Below are 19,013 nucleotides of genomic sequence, written 5' to 3' on the forward strand. Positions count from 1 at the left end.
ATATATATATATATATATATATATATATATATATATATATATATATATATATATATTCACATACATAAGTATATATTTAATACAAGTTATGACGTTCGTGAATCGTCGAACAAATGGTTGGTCAATTGTTTGTATGAAACTCATTTCAAAAGTTTTAAAACTTGTCAAAATTTATTGTTTATCATGTCGGAATAATGTTATCATATAAAGATTAAGTTTAAATTTTGGTTGGAAATTTTCGGGTCGTCACAGTTTCTGACAATTTCGGACATTCTACCCCTACAAATAGACCCCCTGGGTCACCACATTTCATAGTTTAGTCACTTGTCAGAGAGTACACTTTATCTTACACACAGTACCTTCTCGCTCTAGAACTTTAACCGCTTAGCAACAAAATGCTACACGGACCAACTTCAGCTTAGTCCAAAGACTGATAAGACCACCCCACGGATTTCTCATCCGTGTTCCGGGTCTGCAGGAATTTTTTTCCGAGGACAAACATCAGTCGACAACCAATCGCCCAATGCTAGACTGATATAGTATTGTACTAGTACCTTTCACTCGCTAGACGAAAAATAGTACCAACACTCGCAAAATATCCAAATCCATTTCGTCACTCTTATCCGAAATATCGAATATTTGGAACATATATTTCATATTGTAAAATGGTTTTTTAAATGAGAGACAAGTGTTAGATGTATGGCAAAATAAAATTAGGTTAATGATATTTATAGAAAAAAAAAACCAATTCATAAAACAAGCCGTTGCAAACATGTGGCTTTTTCGGATTGAATGTTGCTTTTCCTTTCTCCCGTGATAGTCTCATGCCGCTGGAAAAAAGGTGATATGTCGTCGCGCTATGGTGTGATAATCGGCGTGATGATGTCATACCACCACTATGCCACCACGTAAAAGTGGTCTTAGTATTTTGGATATTTAACAAGAGTAGTGGGGGTCCCGCTTTTTCTGGAATGATTTTAATTAAAAAATCGTGAACAAAAAAAGAAATAAAAAATTTTATGAGTAATAGTTGTTGTATGTGTTCATATATGTTATTTCACTCACCCTTAAGTGATAAAAGACATGCTAATGTGTTTATATATGTTATCTCACACACATTCGTTAAGTGATAAAAGACATAGTAAGGGAACACAAAATTAAAATAAAAAAGAAGTTAATTTTTTTTTAAATGTGAAGAGTAAAAAAAAACTCGTAAGCAGTGCATGCGCTTGGTTGCTAAGGGGAAAAATTGTGAATAATAATAATAATAAGTTGTGAAAAGTACTCCCGATCAATCATATATATATATATATATATATATATATATATATATATACACACACACACACACATATATATATACTAGTGAAATGACCCATGAAATCACGGGTTTGTTTAAACGTAACAGTTTAATGATATGTTTTATGTATTAAGTTAACGTAAATGCTAAAGTCGTTTAGTTTAATGACCCGTGAAACCACAAATTTCTACTAAGAAACTTGTTGTTTTTTTAAACATATTGATATACTTAACTTGGTCAGAATAAATGAACTACATTTATTCTCATACCACCTTCTTTCAATTTTCATCACAATTACTATTTCATTTGTCAAAAAAGTCTACATTACAATATTTTATTGAGACATGTATTTCACATACATATGTAACGTAATTAATCCCGCAAAGAGAACCATATTTGAACAAAAATAATAATAATATAATAATTATAATTATAAAATTAAATTTTCTCTAAAATTGAGTATTTATATTTTTAATAATAATTATTAGTAATAACAAATACCTCTTGATTTTTTTTTAAATTTAAAATATAATTATTATATGAAAGTTGTACAATATGTCTCAAAATTTGTGCATGTGTTCATGGGGATGTTTTGTAAACGATTGTACATATGGTCAAAGAGTGTTTTATCATAAGGTTGTACATAATGCTTTAAATATTGTACATATGGTCATGTGGTGTTTTACCAAGGTTGTACAATAATGCTTTAAATATTGTACATATGATCATGGGGGTGTTTTATCATAAGATTGTACATAATGCTTCATATATTATAAATTAACATGTTAATATTTGTAGTAAATATAATTAATTATTTTAATGACATTATCATGAGGGGTTTAGAATTTTTCTCTTAATTTTTTAATTTTTTAAACTTGAATAATACTTATTTATGACATCATTATTTTAGAGATTTATATGATACTAGTGAAATGACTCGTGGAACCATGGGTTTAATTAAACGAAACAGTTTAATGATATGTTTTAGGAATTAAGTGAACGTAAATGCTAAAGTTATTTAGTTTAATGACCCGTGAAACTACAGAATCCAACTAAGAAAATCGTCAGCTGAACATTTCATCAAACACTTAAAATGATATTAAACAATCCACATCCAATCATAAGAGATAATATTGATTGTTATTTTATTTTAAAAGTGTAAATTAAAATATAAATTTAGAATTTGTTTCCTTCTACCTAGCTTTTATACCTTCTCGTACTCAATTCAAAATAATTAATTAAAATATTTCAAAATTATTTAATTTTAATAATTAAAATAATTATTAATAAGATTTAATAATAATAATTAATTAATAAGATTTAATTTTAATTTAAAATTATTTAAATTAATGACATCACCCACCATGCTTAGATATTTTCTTTTTATTTTTGATTTTTTTCTTAACAAAGGAATTAGCCTAATAATGACATCATCATTTTAGGATTTTAATAGAAACTATAGATAGATAGAAGATAGATAGATAGTATAATGTATAGTATAATGCATATTGTAACAGATGGTGGCTTTTTTTTAAAAAAAAAAAAAAAAAGAAAAAGAAAAAAAGAAAGGAAAATTCAAAACAAATAGAAACAATATCAAAGCTAATACAAAAAATATATTTTCTCTATCTCAATTGGTCATCTTTTCTTATTTAATTTGTATTAAACTGATAGTTAAATTACATAAATAGATAAATGAGGTAAAATCAAAATAAAAAAAATAGTTAAAAAAGTAAAACTATTAAGTGAATATAAAGTATATTATTATAATAACATTTTTAAACATTTATTTTATACGTGCACTATTAAATTAGAACGATAAATATAATATAAGATTGATACCGTTCACAAATATAAATATAAGTATAAAAAAAATATTAAATAATTAAGTAAATATAAATATAATTATTAAATATAATTATTATTAAATATAAAAGTGATAGGGACTATTCAACTTGATCATGTGATCATTAAAATTAAATTAAATTAAAATTATCATTCATGAGTCTTTCATAATTACTGGAGTATACAGTATATAGTAATTTTTAATTTTAATTTTAATTTTAATTTTAATATACTAAATATAAATATAAATATAAATATAAATATATTAAATATATAAATATTATCAAAAAACCTTTAAAGATCTCACATTATGTCTTGCTTTTACCTACCCACTTACAGTAACAACAAAAAATGGGGGTGTCTCAATGTCAATTTCAAACGTGACATGTCTACAGATTAAAGAGTGCTCAATTCCAAGAAAGTTCATAACTTTTTCGTCAGAAGAAAGAGAAGACTCTGGACTTCATATTCAACAATCATCAAAGCTTCAATGTTTGGACTAAATTCGCCATCTTTCTTCTAAATTTTCTATCTTTTTCAGATTTTAATAACCAAATCTCAAATGGGTCTTGCTACCCAAGATGCAATCAATCAATTTAAGGCTTTAATGGAGCAAGGTCTTCTTTTTTATTTGCCTAATTTTCAAGATCTTCTTTTTAGCTTAACAATTTGCTCATTTTGACTTTTTTTTTTTTTTTTTTTTTTTTATTTTCTTTTGCAGTTGATGAGCCTCTTAAAAAAACATTTAAGGTTTAGCAAGCTTCTTCCTTTACTACCCTTTCAGATCTGTTTTTGACTTTTAGTCCCAGATTAGCAAATACTATAGTAAAAAAAGTCTAGATCTTTAATGTTATGGGTAGTTTTATGAGTTGGGTTTTTATGATTATACAGTTAGAAGCATTTAAGTAGTTGGTATAAGAATATACATATACTACTAGTTTTGATTAAATGATTTGATATTGTGTATTTTTATTGTTATGTGTTCAGAATGTTCATCAAGGACATATTGTTGAAACTTTAGAGAGATTTCTTAAAGCTAGAGAGTGGAATGTTACAAAAGCCCATAAGATGGTACGATTCGTGACTGCTATGCTTAAATCTTATACTCCATAATGCTGAATGTACTTACTGAGTGATAGTTTGTGTTAATTGATAGTTGTTAGATAGCTTAAATTGGAGGCTGCAAAATGGGATAGATGACATTTTAGCTGTAAGTGTTTTTTTATGGTTACAACTGTTCATTTCAGCAATCGGGACGGTTAATTTGGTGTAATAGGTTGGAGCATAACCAAAGAGCCTATGGCCTAACGGTATCCATGGTGCCCCCATTTGTTTATGGGTTCAAGTCTAGGGGTGGACTATGTATATATTCGTTGAAAAATTCGTGTTGGGTGTGTGAGTTGCCTTTCAAAATAATAAAAATAAATTTATATATTTGTTGGAGTATAATGATATGGTTTTGTTACTCAGAAACCCATACTTCCTGATAATTTCTATAGAGGAGTGCGTGATTCGCAGCTGATAGGAGTGTCTGGTTACACCCGAGAGGTTATATTTATTCGTATTTATTATGTCTCAACAAGAAATATTTATATTTATATTTATATTATATTTCATTTTAGTTATACTTATTTGTGTTGTTTCCTACAGGGTCTTCCGGTATTTGCTATTGGTGTAGGCCTCAGCAGTTTCGACAAAGCATCTGTAAGACTTTATTTAAAATCTAACGAAAATTTGTTACTACAAATTTTCGTAAATGATAAGCAGATATTTGAAATTTTAATATTTGTTTGTCGCAGATCCATTATTACCTACAATCACATATTCAAATTAATGAATATCGGGATCGTGTGATTCTGGTGAGAACATTAAGGATTGCAAATTAATATTACCAATGTACTTGTACGCCTTCAGACGATATTCCTTTGATTTTTTAACTTTTTACTTGGTGAAATGACTGTAGCCAACTGCGACTAAAAAGAATGGACGATATATTGGCAAGTGTGTGAAGGTTTTAGATATGAGTGGCTTGAAGCTTTCTGCGCTAAACCAGATAAAGGTACATCAATGGCCTAAATTGTGTTTTTTCATTTAAAAAATATTATGGATTGAAATATATTAATCAAGATTGAGGTTTTTGATGCTGCAGCTGCTGACGACAATCTCTACAGTTGATGATCTTAACTACCCTGAAAAGACCATCACTTACTATATAGTAAACGTCCCGTACATATTCTCGGCATGTTGGAAGGTCGGTAATCATCAAACTATTGATATTTTAGCAACGCCATCTGAACCACAAATGAAAAAATAAAAAATAAATAAACTACAGGTGTTAATCTAAAAAGAACAAGTTGTGTATGCAGGTTGTGAAACCACTACTGCAGGAGCGAACTAAGTTGAAAGTACGAGTGTTGCAAGGTGGTGGTCGTGATGAGCTGTTAAAGGTAAAATCGGATTACCCAATGTTGTAAACGGCGGCCTTCTTGCCGGACTAGTCCGTTTAGTGACTTGCCCGTCCCGTTTCGCCTAAAAACATCTAATTAGTCGGTCAATGCTAAAAATCAAGTCTGAGTCGGTCAAAGTTAGGTCAACATTTTGATATTGTTTCTACTTAGATTTTGTGCCCTATACATATGTTTGAAATATTTACATTTGAAATATTTATGTGTAATATATGTATACGTTAGGTATATATATTACTAAATATCAAACATTAGTCAACTACAGTCTATGCTAAGTAATAACGGGCTAATGTTTGATGTGTAGATAATGGACTATTCGGCCCTTCCTCATTTCTGCCGAAGAGAAGGATCGGGATCAGGGTCAGGATCTTCTCGAAATTCAAGTGATGATTGCTACTCACTAGAACATCCTTTTCATCAAGAACTTTACAGTTACATGAAACAGCAATCAGGAATTCGTGAACCGTTAGAACCATCAAAGCAAGGATCGGTGCATGTTGATGTGCCAGTGGGTGAGCCAGAAGATGCGGAAAGATGCAGAACTTTGGAATCTCAGTTGAAGAAGCTTCGAACCCATAAGAGTCTTTCTGGGTCTTTAGCAAATTTCAAAATCAGTGATTAAGGTATTCGTCGTATGTCTTGTAATGTCATTTAACTAATTACTAGTAATGTCATCGTTAGCAGTTTAATGCACGTTCATCTGCTATGATGTTACATCTGAATATCTGATCCATTGGAACAGTGTTAACAGACTTTTAGGTAGTTATTGCAATAGAGATGATGTCATTTGTATAACTTCTAATGTAAATTGGGCAATATTTTATATTTATATTCCAATTATTATCTAGTGGTAGAAGTTTGTATTTTATCTCACACCACTCCCTATCTATAAGTACCTTTTAGCTTTTCAAAACAATAAATAAATAAAAATTAAAATAAATTATCCCCACCAACTTTTCACTGTGTTATCACTAAACTCTATGTTTCACTAAATAATATTTACATACATATCCATAAAATGTTAAATGTATGAGTGATACTGTATCATATAAGGTATAAGAAATAAAATAAATGGATACACATTGGCCAAATTAACGTGAAGTTACGGTTTCTTTCACGTACCCCTCTCTCATTAGTATGTAGAAAAATTTGGCGTATGCTGAATAGTGATTGTTTGCTTTTATATTTATAAAAAAACTAAAACATGTATGCAACATTTAGAAGCATATTTCTAACTATGCGAGTTGTAGATAAAAATATAAATATTTTATCTTATGTATTCGAAAAAACAAATAGTCTGCATTAGAAACGAATTAAAAACGTCTGCAAACGGAACCTATATCTAAGTAAATAAAACATCATTTCATCAAATCTAGATGGTAAAAGAAAAATTCAAACATCCAATCCAGATGGAAGCAAAAGATTATATGTATCCATCTATCTATAGTTTTGATAAATATACCGTAAATCTACATTCTACTTGCCCAAACAAAAGAATTGAGTCAACTATCTTTATCTGTACATCCAACACCGAGTCCCCTTCTGTAAATAAATAAACACAAATACTAAATGACTACTGCACATGCAACTACTACACCATTTTGGTCATAACTAATCACTAGTAATGTCATCGTTATCGTCATCTTCTGTGATCAAAACCTATTTTCTTTCATCTGCTTTCCTAACTTTAGACTTCCATTCACCCTGTATTCACAACAAATCATCATCTTAATATTCATTGAAGAAATTAAACGGAAATAAGAGGAAATTGGTTTGGATGAATAGAAAAAAGATGTATACAAGTAGCATGTCATCCGAAAACTCTTCCTCTTGATTATCTTCACCCGATTTTTCACTAGTTGAACTCCGGGATTGTTTATCTTCATCGACTTCTTGATCCGATCCTGACCCATTTTGAGCTTCTTGATGCCTAGAATCGGGTTCGATTTCCATTGACGATTCAGGATCACTTAACCTATTCTCCGCATCTTTACCTTCCTCTCTATCACTCGTCTCTTCATCTACATAGGTTAATTAATTACAATTAGTGTTAGGTTATAAATAATACTCCGTACATGCCGAGTAATAAAAAATTCAGTTTTTTTTTTAGTCTACAACTTATATCTGAAAATAATTAGCTAAAATAGAAATTAACCTGTGTCCAATGTATCAACTTTAGAGAAAGTCGCATACTCATGCCCATGCTCATATTCGGCATCGCTCACAGGTTCGGGCTCAGGTTCCGTCATATCAGGATCATGTTTTTTTTCTACTTCGAAATACTCGAGAGTTCTCCGTCTTTGCTTCGTACTTTTTGTTGGCGCTCTTTTGCTTTTTAATGTGGATCTGTCAATGACAATGTAATTAACACTTAAATATATTAATTTTTTTTTTTCTCCAAAACATAAATCATATAAACTCGTTCTTACTCACATTTTGGTGAACTCCTTGAGTTTCATGGAATCATCTGAAACTTCAATTTTAGACAACCTGCAAAATTATCGCGATATGTGTAAACCCTTACTCCAAAGTATAACTTGCTAAAGACGGACTTACATAAATAAAATTACTGATTTCATGATTTAGGGCATACATACTCACCCTTTTTTAGCACGTGGACTCTTGGACGATTTATTCCGCTGTACAAATCATAGATTGAACAAAATAAAAGATCAATTTTTTAATCTGTAAGAAAACAATGCTGAAAAAGGAACATAAACACAAACCTTCGTAGGTTTTCGAGGGTCGCCAATGAGCTTCCACCGTTCCTTGTCCAAACTTATCACTTCAACATCACCGTCGTTATATAACACCTTTAACATTATGAGAGATGGAAAATTATAAGAAATATATGTTTTTAATTTAACTAAAAAAATTTTATAAAACGGTAGAAACAAAACAGTAATGACAGAGCAGCTTACCACATGCTTTTTCTTTTGATGGTCATAAGACTTCACTAATCCTTCGTAATACCTGTAATTTCAAAATATAGAAAGTGAATGGTTAGTAACAATTTCTATTTTGGGTTGTCCAAAAACAAATGTCTACATACATATGACAACCAATAAAAAAAAAATAACAAATTTAAGGGTAAGATGATAATTAGAAGAGAACAGTGTGATGATTCATTGGATGTTTAAAAAACTAGGTGCATTAGCGGGTCAAATTCGGGCCGACTCGAAAGTCAACGTTGGTCAACGACCGACTCGTCCCGACTCACAATTATTACAACCTTGCTTACAACATACAGAAGAAAAGCAAGCTTACTCTTTATCCATAGGCCACCAAACTTTTATTCGTCGGCCAATTAAATCTGTGGTGCGACTTTCCCCTTCCTTTGATGTGCCCTGGAGAGAAAAAGTCACCATGTCATAATTAACGATACATGATCACGGAATTTGAAATATTTGAAGTCAACAGACCTTTGTTAATCCTGAAACAGTCCTTTTTCGTTTCCTGATAGATCCCGACTTCTTATTACTAGATCCCGACTTCTTATTACCATCAGTATCTATATACTTTTTAGGCTTCTCCAAATTACTGTCATCGGTAGTCACATGTTCTTCTGTTCGTATATGACTTTTAAATTCCAAATCACTCGGTCTTAAAGAAAGGTCATTTTCGTCACTCAATTTAATATTATCAAAAGCTGACAACCCATTTGATCGCTGACGTTTTGTTACAGAAAGTTTCATTTTTTCAGTAGGTATTCTTTTCCTCTTAGGCTTATCAACAGTTTTAGTTTTTTCATGACCGTTGATGGCAACGAACTTATTCGGCACACCCAAATTATCCAGATTTATCTCGTTCACCATCTCCAAAATATCAACATTATTATTGTTATCATTAATGTTATTTTCAGCAGCGGGTTCTTTTAATCTATTTTTAAGTTCCACCTTTCTTTCCTTTGCTACTTTATTAGCTTTTAGGCGTTCCAATATTTTTCCTAAAGGCACCTCGACACCATCGGTTTCGTCACCGTCCTTCAACATATCTTCCACAATATCTTTTGATGAAACCTGAACAAAAATAAATGAACCATATCACTAACTAAGCAGCTTGTTAACTTTTACATAATTATTAGTATTATGTAAATGTAAGTTTCTATGATATACAAGGTTGGAGAACTCTCGACTCGGGGAGTACTCGGCAACTCGGGGAGTACTTCTGATGTTGACCAAGTTTTGACCAAGTTTCCTAGTAATCTCGAGTTTGGCTGAGTTTTGGCCGAGTATGATTGAGTAATCCCGAGTTTGACCAAGGTTGACCAAGTAATTAAACCCATTACTTGGACCGATCTTAAAACCGAGAACTCGGCAAGTACTCGCCGAGTTTTGCTGAGTTCTACAACTCTGATGATATAGCAGTAACAACATACAGTGTCATTAGCTTCAATGTCAAGCGACTCAAAGTGTGCAATAGCGTTAGCATCCCCCAACCATGTCTGGCCTATAAACACGTTTTTATTGTCAGCTTTCTCGTTTTCTTCTTTCTCATCTTTTCTTTGTTCCTCTTTATTTTCTTCTTCTTTCTCATCTTTTTTATCGTCTTTTGTCTCGTCTTCTTTCTTATCTTCTTCTTTTTCAACTGTTTTATTGTCTTTTTTGTCACACGGCTTGTACAACAGTCGAGGTATAGATACATGGACCAACGGTTCCTGAAGATCATCTTGCTTTTGGGCTAACCGCTTGGTGACCAAGAAGCAAAGGTCGCAGATTGCATACAACTTCTGCCCAAGTAATACACGTTAATGACTTCTAATTATTGAATTCTTTCATTTGCAATAATTTATTTACACTTTCTGTATGTAATTGTACCTTTGAAACGTTCGAATCTACGGCATCTTCGGAGCTCCTGATGCTTTGAAGAATAGACAGTACTGAAACAACCTCTTCCTTCTTTAGACCCTTTCCAGGCTTCCCTTCTTCATCGCCAAGTGCAAGCGTAGAAAAAAATAAATACAATTTCCTGAAATTACACAAATAACTTTTATAATTAGAAACAGATTTAAATTTAATTAAATAAACACGAAAACAGTAAAAGCAAGGATGTAAAAGTCGCGAGTCGGAGAGTCGGTCAGGTCCTTGGAGGGAAGAGTAGGGCGTTGAGACTTTAATAATAAATAAAATTTAACATATATATATATATATTATTATACATATATATATCAAACATAAAACATAAATATTACAAACTTTTTAACCTATCTTTGACTTTGACAGACTTTGACAGTCTCGGCAAGACTTTGACCCAACTTTTTAGCGTTAGACCAACTTTTAAGGCGTTATGGACGAGTCGGGATGGTCTAGTCCCCAAACGAACGCGTCAGCCGACTCGGCTGACTTCTACAACGGGGAGTAAAAGTATGTATGAAAAAAGCAACACGGTATACCTGAAAGTAGGTTCATATGCTTTTACATCCTTGCATTCATCAATATCTGGAAATGCAGGATGATGCGCAAGTGCATGAATCAAAAAAGGAAGAATATAATCGGGAAGAACCACAGACGAGTTTCCGTCACTTTGGGCCGAAACTTGTCGAGCTTTCCCTTGCTGACACATCTGAATGATGTCATTTAAATTACGATTCTCCTGCCAAAATCAAGTTCAGTAACAATATACCATGCTACATTATTACTAAAAATCTAAAAAAATAAAAATTGCAAAAGATCGATCAACGCCAACCTCAGATTTCTCAACCTGAACTGATCGTCGAGGATCAAAACCTAATATAAAAGCACAAGCGTATTTTGGGTCTAAACTCCGGTCCTTGATGTATTGATGAATTTTGTTGAGGAATAGTTTCTTAACTTCAGGATATCCAACCTACGTGCGTTGTAAAAAAAAAAAAAAAAGAAAAGAACACCAAGTTATCCTAAAAGCCGCATCGAAAAGTAAATAGAAACAAACATATATTAAGTTATATGTATATTTGTACCTCCGAAGTTCTCAAAGTAAGGTAGAATACATCAACAGGAATGTTCGTATCCCAATGCTTCGACAGACGAAGAATCGCCTTGGCTGAAGCCAACTTCAAGTGCGCTTTATCAACAGAACTGAGGAGGGGGAATAAATTTTATAGGTCAAAAGATTCCTGTTGACCCGCTAGCAAAAGTCAAAACCGAATTTGACCAAATTATATGTTAATGTATTGATATTACCTTGATTCAATATCTTTTGAAATTTCTCCAAAAGAAAGAATATTCTTGAGATCTTTGATCAATTCATCAATCCCAGCACGATGATGTGGATCTTTCATAGGCAGATAGCTTTTTACCAGATTTTTTATGCCATATATCTAGATACCAGAATTTGACAGAATTCACATAAGAAACTTTCAAAAAAAAAAAAAAAAAAATATCAAAAATTTTGAAAGTTCAATTAATGGTATTGAACTCACCTTCAATGAACAAAGTTCAGTCCTATTATGCCAAGATTCTTTGGTTTTGTCTCTTGTTTTCTAAAGCAAACTCTACATTAGTCATATTGAATGAATAGCAAGCATAAGACAATAAGTTGATTCAACTCGTACCTCACTGCACTTTAAGATATCTTCTTTTATGAAGCGTTTAATTTTGGTTTCTTGAGTTTCAAAAACCGGCATGGCAATTTGTGCAATGCATCCCAGAGATTGTAGGACACAAGGCAAATGTGTCTTCTTTTCTAGCATTTCCACAAGTTTCTGTACATTTCACCAACAAAAATAAAATAAAATTTTTGACCTAACTTTAACTTTGACTCACTTGGACCGACTCAGACCCGACCCGACCCGACTCCCCGACTTTGGCCCAACTTTTTAGTGTTGACCGACTTTTGAGGCGTTTTCAGGGACGTCGGGCCAGACTAGTCCCCAAACCGACGTGTCGGCCAACTCGGTCAACTTTTACAACAGTGTATATATGTATATAAAAAGCTAAATACACACATTCACATATCAATTTAGAACCTTGTATAGAACAGACAATGATTTGAGACCGTCATCCTTAGTTATAGCGGCTAATGCATGTACAGCGTACTTGGCTTCCCTCCTACTACCTTCTAAGCATATCTTCTCCAAAATCAAATCCAATGTGCTGTAAAAGGATAACGGTAATATTAAGAGAGACGAACACAAAGCACGACTTAAATGTCACTAAAGTTTTATCTTTTTTCAAACCTAGATGATTCACCCAATTGTTGGCGAATTGTTCCACCTGGTTTTGCTAGAACACGCAAAGCACCTTCCTTTATTACTTCATTATCGTCGTCAAGAAGACGGACCAAATCTTTTTCAGTCCCACTAAACAATAAAGGACAAAAGGATGCTAGCATCTGAAAAATATTAAACTTATGTCAAAATTACAAGAACCATACATCATAATTCTCCACAATAAAAGTCTAAAGCAGTTGTGAGAATATATTATGGTTTCATAACTCGGATACTAGGCGAGTAACCGGTCAAACTTGGTCAAACTCAGTCAAAACTCGGGATTAATGGGAAAATCGGCCAAAACTCGAAATTAGTCAGGAAGTCGGTCAAAACTCAGTCAAAATGGTCAAAGTCAAACATGGACAACATCAGAGTATTCCCTGAGTTGCCGAGTACTCCCCGAGTAGCGATTTGTGTAACCTGAGTTGTGATATTTACCACGAGTATATTAAGGCGAGACTGAGTCAGCAATTTGTTTCCAGAAGATTTTGCATCTAGAAGAAGTTCTTTAACATCATCCTTGTTGAAGAGCGTATATGAGCACTTCATAGAGAGAATGCTTAAAAGTCCATATAGTGGATGTTTCTGACCAACTATCTCAAGCAATTCATCCTGTCAAACGAAACAAAATTGTAACATGCGTATTGAATATACAAGTGAATGTTGAAATGTAATATAATCTCAAGTCACAAAAAAGAAAACAATTTGTTACCCGATATTTACAACTTTGCGAAGAAGTAGTGGCGGGATCAAGTAGTTTTGCCAAAATTTTCCATACGTTAGCGTCTTTTAGTTGATGGAGGAGCAGAAAATCTGCCTCGGCTTTCGCGGGATCTGTGAAACAATGAGACATGAACCGAAAGGAAACTGTGATTTTCTTCTGGATTTCTGAAGCATTACTTTCCTGGGAAAAAAAGGAACATAATAAAATTAACTTTGGGCGACTTTTGACTCACTTGACCCATTACCTTTTATGTAACTTTCTTTTACTTATTTACACATGTTGTTGGATATAAATAAAATATAACCCCAATTAGGGGTGTTCAATCAGCTGCTTTAGAGTTATTGGGTTATCGGTTAGGTTTATTCTGTTTTTTAGCAAACCTCCAACCCACATGAGACAAACCGAAATATGACTCACCCAATACAAACCACCCATACAAGATTTCGGGTTATTCAAGTGGGTTGCGGATTAACCAAACATATAGAACTTCGAGTTCGTTATCAGTTTATCCATGTGATTAAACTACTCAAGTACAAAATTAGAACGAACTGATCTTTCATATTGGGTCTATTTCAGATAAAAGTATCGGTATATAGGTTACTCGAATCGGGTTATATGGATTATTAATGTTAGGTTTTGTCTAAATGGGATACCAAAAGAAGCTTTATGGATAGAAGCTTATTCGGGTTACGAATGGGGCCGATTATAAATGTAGAATACCAACGGTAATCCATTAAATCGTTCTCTTATTCAGTTTAACCCAAAATTAAACCAAAATGAATGACCAATCCACATGTAATACAATAATTAATGGATCCAATGAATTATTCGGTTAGCCAAATAATAAACGCCACTAAATAAATAGATCACAACTTTCACATCATTTAGCAATTATGGGAGCAAACCTTATTAAGCTTCCTTAAAGAAATATACTTCTGCAACTCTAATTGTAACCTGCATAATACAAGTAGATAATTCAAAATAGTTCAAAACTACAAATTGCATCACCCAAATAACAAGAACTTAAAAAATCCAATTATCGTAACAAACCTTTGCTTCTGCTCCAGTATTTTCTCTAAAGCTTTGATCTCCACCTTATCAAATTTTGAGAATAATTTGACCCACGTTTTAACCTTATCTCGGACCGAAACTTCAGATGGGAAAAGGGCTGTGCATAGAATGTATTCAACTGTATCTGATCTGCAACCCGAAAGACGTTATAATCTTTTTATAAACATTCACCCTCTAGATACTAATACAAATACAAATACAAATAATAATAAAAATAAAACTCATAAAAAAATAGGAAAACTTGTTACATACCTAAAATCTTTGTCATAAAAACATCTTAAAATACGGCCAGGAATCCAATCATAATCATCCCTTGCTAAATCCGAACAGCAAATACGGTATATATCAGATAACCTCTCCATGGTATACTTTTTCACAATAAGCTGTATTATAATGTTAACAGTTAGTACTAAAGTAGAAGTTTGAAAATAAACATACACATTTTAGAATTAAAAATAATAATAATAAAAAAAGAAATAGAAGACTGTATACAGATTTGTCACGGAGTCGATCGGCAACAAGCTTTACGGTGTCAACCGAAATAGAAGCTAACTCGCGACACGCTATGTCTGAAACTACCGCAACCACTTTTTGGCGTACACTTTCATCGTAATCCAATAGGCGATCGCATAGAACAGCTAATACAAGAAAAAGAATATTAAGTAACACTTTTAAGTGAAGAATGAAACGTAGCGTAGTGTAAGAGATATCGAGGATTACCGATTAACTGACGAGCTTCTGGTCTGAAGGGATTAGAAAACATGCAAAGCTTGACATGTTCAAGGACTGACATTCGAATGTCAACGACTCTATCGGTCAACCTTTTCAAAAACTCCAAAAAGATCGGGTAAAATGTCTCGGGAATGTTACATCCAGGGATAGAGAAAAGTTCTCCCACGAGTTTGACTGCTTTTGACCGAACCTCGATTTTATCATTCTGTAAATTTCATCGCAACTCACTATAACTTACAAATAATGCCAGTTTAAAAGTTTGACTTAACACCAAGTGACCTTAATATTAGATTTTGTAAAGCTTCTTACAGGGTATTGGATTTGCATTTTATAAGCAAGTATGAAATGATGACCTAAAATTACAACAATCAGATATTATGCTTCCTGATTATTTATTTATAATCCATATAACCAACCCCACAAAACTGATTACCAAAGGGTAAAATTAACTACTTATTATATACTCGCATGACACAAAAAATCTATACTTTTTTCATGCGAATAATATTTTTCGTCATTTTTATTTATTGAATTCCTCAAATAAACAACGAATCATTACAGCTTCAAAAGGCAGAAGCACATTTTCTTATACAGCCTACTTCGTATTTGTATTACAACTGATTGTAATTATTTAACATCACAAATTAACTTCCAAAATGCAAATCCAAAACCCCCTTAGTTACTAAAGGCAAATGTGAATTGAGGAGGATAATAGCTTATGTGATTACCAAAAGCTCTCCAGATAGGTATGGCACAACCCCTGTTAAGGCCTGAGGGGCACAACGGTAAATATCAAAGATGACTTCATGATAATCAAGTTGAGAACTTGAAGTACTCGCTTCTCCCGACATTGATTTCACGATAAACTGCTTAATTCCGGGTTCGAGTTTTCCAGCACATTGCCTTATTACATTCATCGCAAGCTTCCTTGCAGCCGTTGTTATCGCCTATCGCATCAAATTCCCAAATTTAGTTCTCAACTTAAATAGATTTAAACCAAGGACAATCAAAAAATACAATATACTCCAGATTTTCGCTAAATAAATAAAAAATAAAAATCAAATAGAAAAGCTTACTTTTTTATCTCGGCCTAAAACGGAGAGAATAATGAGTAAAAGGTCCTCATTAATATCTTCACTCTCTTCTAAAAGAACCACCATGATAGTCTTCATTGATGAGATAACACTTTCAGAATGCTCATCACTGCACGTATATAGTAAACAAATTTATGAATATATGGAATTTATACAAATACTCGAACATTATTAAATTATCACAAGTGAACATTAAGTGACAAACGCGAACCTAGCAACAGCGAAAAATGTTCTGAACATTTCATTGATTAAATCATCACAATCAAGGTCCAACATCACAACACACAATCTATATTTGGCTACAGTTTCCAAGATAGTAATTCTCCTCCCGAAAGATGGGCCTTTGGTATCAGTTAGCCCACTAAATGTGTTTACAATTAACATGAATATGTCCTGAATCATGCAAAACAGTGATTAGATTATAACTATGCAACTAAAATTCAAAACAGCAACTAAAATTCGAAATGGTAAAAAAAAAAAATACCTTTAAAATCTCATCATCATATGGCGCTTCGGGAGCAGTTACTCTGGTTATCTCACACGTACAGGTGGCAACCAAAAGCTTAACTTCTTTATCGTGATGTTTAAGCAATTCTTGCTTCACAATTGCATTTATTAAAGGCTGCATAGATTCCAATACCGCCTTTGGTGGTGATTGTTCGATTTCTGATAGACATGTTGCAGCTTGCTGCAGTAAATTAGACCATATGCATCATTTAAAATTTATTACTATTATCGTTATATCTCTCAAGATTTAAATTATCACCAAATAAACATTTTATAAGAAACTTCACATCTAAACTAAATCTAAAACCTCGAACCTCAAATTCACAGACCAGAAAAGCATATGCATCATTAATATTATATGATGTTTATGAATTCCATTTGTGTTCTTCAGTGATCTTAGAATGCTAAGGAAGATTAGGGTTTCAAGTAGCAAATAAACACTCGGGTAATTTTCACCTATAGGGGAAGGATTGTCTACATCTCACCTCCCCCATACACCACTCAGGTGGTATTGGGTTTTGTTGTTGTTGTTGTTGTTGTTGTTGTAGTAATTTTCACCTTTACTAAACCTAATTTTCAGGTATTGTACATCGCCACTCACGTACCAGAAAATCTTAACTGAATTGATCATACTTGTTTTCGATACAGGCGCATGGAACCATCGATGTTGCAGGTTTTCAATTTGAACATTTTTATGAATCTTATTAATTAATCATATTTGGAGATAAGAATGATAAAAAGATGTAATCTTTCTACAAACCCACTACTTATTATCCTCATCCCTTCAATCCCAACCCTAATTCCCACTAAAATTTCACAACAACTTCAAATAAATCATGAATATTCCCTAAATTAACTAAAAATCACAACAATGGATAATAAAGTGTTCTTAATTGTATAGAAATATCAAAACATTTACAACAAAAACAGTCCAATTATAGAACCAAATGGGTAATAAAGTTGAATATCTTCCCCACTCCTTAAAACCAAACCCTAGTTTCATCAAATAAATTACTATAAATTCTCAACACACATAATAATAATTATCACCAAAACACACTATTTATTCCTCAACAAACCAGCTGAAAACCTCACTACCCTAAACAATAAACCCAAATTAATAAAATAAAATAAAAAATAAATTTCACCAACATTTCAACCTCTCAAAATTCTTGAGGTACTATCTTTATTCACAAGAATGAAGTGCCACAACTAAAACTACCTTAAGATACAATCTTTTTATGAACCCAGAGAGTTAATTTAATAAAGATAAAAATTTCACAGAGCAATGAAGAGTAAGAAGGAAAAAAAGGTACCTTTAAGAGTTTGATGAGTGTATCTTTATTTGCAGGTGGGTTTTCAAGTTTGGATCCAATTTCTTCTAGTAGTTTCTGAAGCTTTTCAGCCATTGTTGTTGAATTTAGATTTTAAATCGATACCATGAAAGGAGAAGAAAGAAAGAGCTGGTTTTTTTCGAACAAGAAAGCGAAACAAATGTATGTATCTGATGTACGCGTGTAATGTAACTTGGTGAATATATGATGGATTTTATTTAAGTGATTTTATTTATGTCAAATAGTCAAATAGTCATGAGCTCAAAACTCTATAACATACTGTATGTACTTCTATTTTACTTTTTCTTATCAATTACTGTAGCAATTAACAATTGTTTCCTTTTTTTTTCAAATGTTATCCATCTATAATCTACTAGTGAAAAGACCCATGAAATCACGGGTTTATTTAAGAAAAACGTGTAAAAGACATGTTCAAAGTTCCAATTTATACTAAGCAAATATGTAGACAAATTTTGTATATGGTTTATATATATGGTGCATATATGGTACCAACCAGAAACGGTATCCACAAAACTGAAGTAACCTTGTACATACTATAATTTTGTATATGGTTTATATATATGGTGCATATATGGTACCAACCAGAAACGGTATCCACAAAACTGAAGTAACTTTGTACATACTATGTTGTATAAAAAGTCGTGGTTTGATTCTTCTATAGAGTACATATCGGAACCCATTTGCCAAGATTCATTCAACTCCAAAAACACCCTAATAAGATATATTGATTC

General features: G+C 32.4%; 2 protein-coding genes across 6 annotated transcripts; one reads left to right on the forward strand and one right to left on the reverse strand.

Annotated features, from left to right (window-relative positions):
* Positions 1 to 3,506: 3,506 nt before the first annotated feature.
* LOC139843552 (phosphatidylinositol/phosphatidylcholine transfer protein SFH9-like) lies at positions 3,507 to 6,446 on the forward strand. Its single transcript, XM_071833655.1, has 11 exons — positions 3,507 to 3,762; positions 3,867 to 3,895; positions 4,133 to 4,216; positions 4,302 to 4,355; positions 4,616 to 4,693; positions 4,796 to 4,849; positions 4,945 to 5,004; positions 5,109 to 5,204; positions 5,295 to 5,396; positions 5,512 to 5,592; positions 5,915 to 6,446. Exons 1-11 carry the CDS (start codon positions 3,708 to 3,710, stop codon positions 6,230 to 6,232), a joined length of 1,011 nt encoding a protein of 336 aa, XP_071689756.1. The 5' UTR covers positions 3,507 to 3,707; the 3' UTR covers positions 6,233 to 6,446.
* Positions 6,447 to 6,953: 507 nt separating this feature from the next.
* LOC139843553 (sister chromatid cohesion protein PDS5 homolog A) lies at positions 6,954 to 18,428 on the reverse strand. 5 transcript variants are annotated; one of them, XM_071833659.1, is made up of 31 exons: positions 18,244 to 18,428; positions 16,905 to 17,108; positions 16,632 to 16,813; positions 16,403 to 16,529; positions 16,055 to 16,273; positions 15,315 to 15,531; positions 15,087 to 15,232; positions 14,847 to 14,977; positions 14,574 to 14,723; positions 14,429 to 14,477; positions 13,512 to 13,703; positions 13,238 to 13,411; positions 12,767 to 12,921; positions 12,557 to 12,683; positions 12,143 to 12,292; positions 12,011 to 12,070; positions 11,772 to 11,908; positions 11,549 to 11,666; positions 11,311 to 11,436; positions 11,003 to 11,202; positions 10,428 to 10,578; positions 9,989 to 10,339; positions 9,033 to 9,629; positions 8,878 to 8,957; positions 8,532 to 8,583; positions 8,337 to 8,423; positions 8,212 to 8,249; positions 8,044 to 8,100; positions 7,766 to 7,956; positions 7,411 to 7,631; positions 6,954 to 7,314 (listed from the first exon to the last, which is right to left on the reverse strand). In XM_071833659.1, exons 1-31 carry the CDS (start codon positions 18,334 to 18,336, stop codon positions 7,270 to 7,272), a joined length of 4,827 nt encoding a protein of 1,608 aa, XP_071689760.1. In that variant the 5' UTR covers positions 18,337 to 18,428; the 3' UTR covers positions 6,954 to 7,269. The 5 variants fall into 5 exon arrangements, with proteins under 5 accessions (XP_071689760.1, XP_071689759.1, XP_071689758.1 ...); XM_071833658.1 differs by having other exon boundaries at positions 11,003 to 11,199; positions 11,296 to 11,436; XM_071833657.1 differs by having other exon boundaries at positions 9,989 to 10,336; positions 11,296 to 11,436.
* Positions 18,429 to 19,013: the final 585 nt, after the last annotated feature.

This window comes from Rutidosis leptorrhynchoides, chromosome 4, assembly GCF_046630445.1.
Source record: "Rutidosis leptorrhynchoides isolate AG116_Rl617_1_P2 chromosome 4, CSIRO_AGI_Rlap_v1, whole genome shotgun sequence".
NCBI lineage: Eukaryota > Viridiplantae > Streptophyta > Magnoliopsida > Asterales > Asteraceae > Rutidosis > Rutidosis leptorrhynchoides.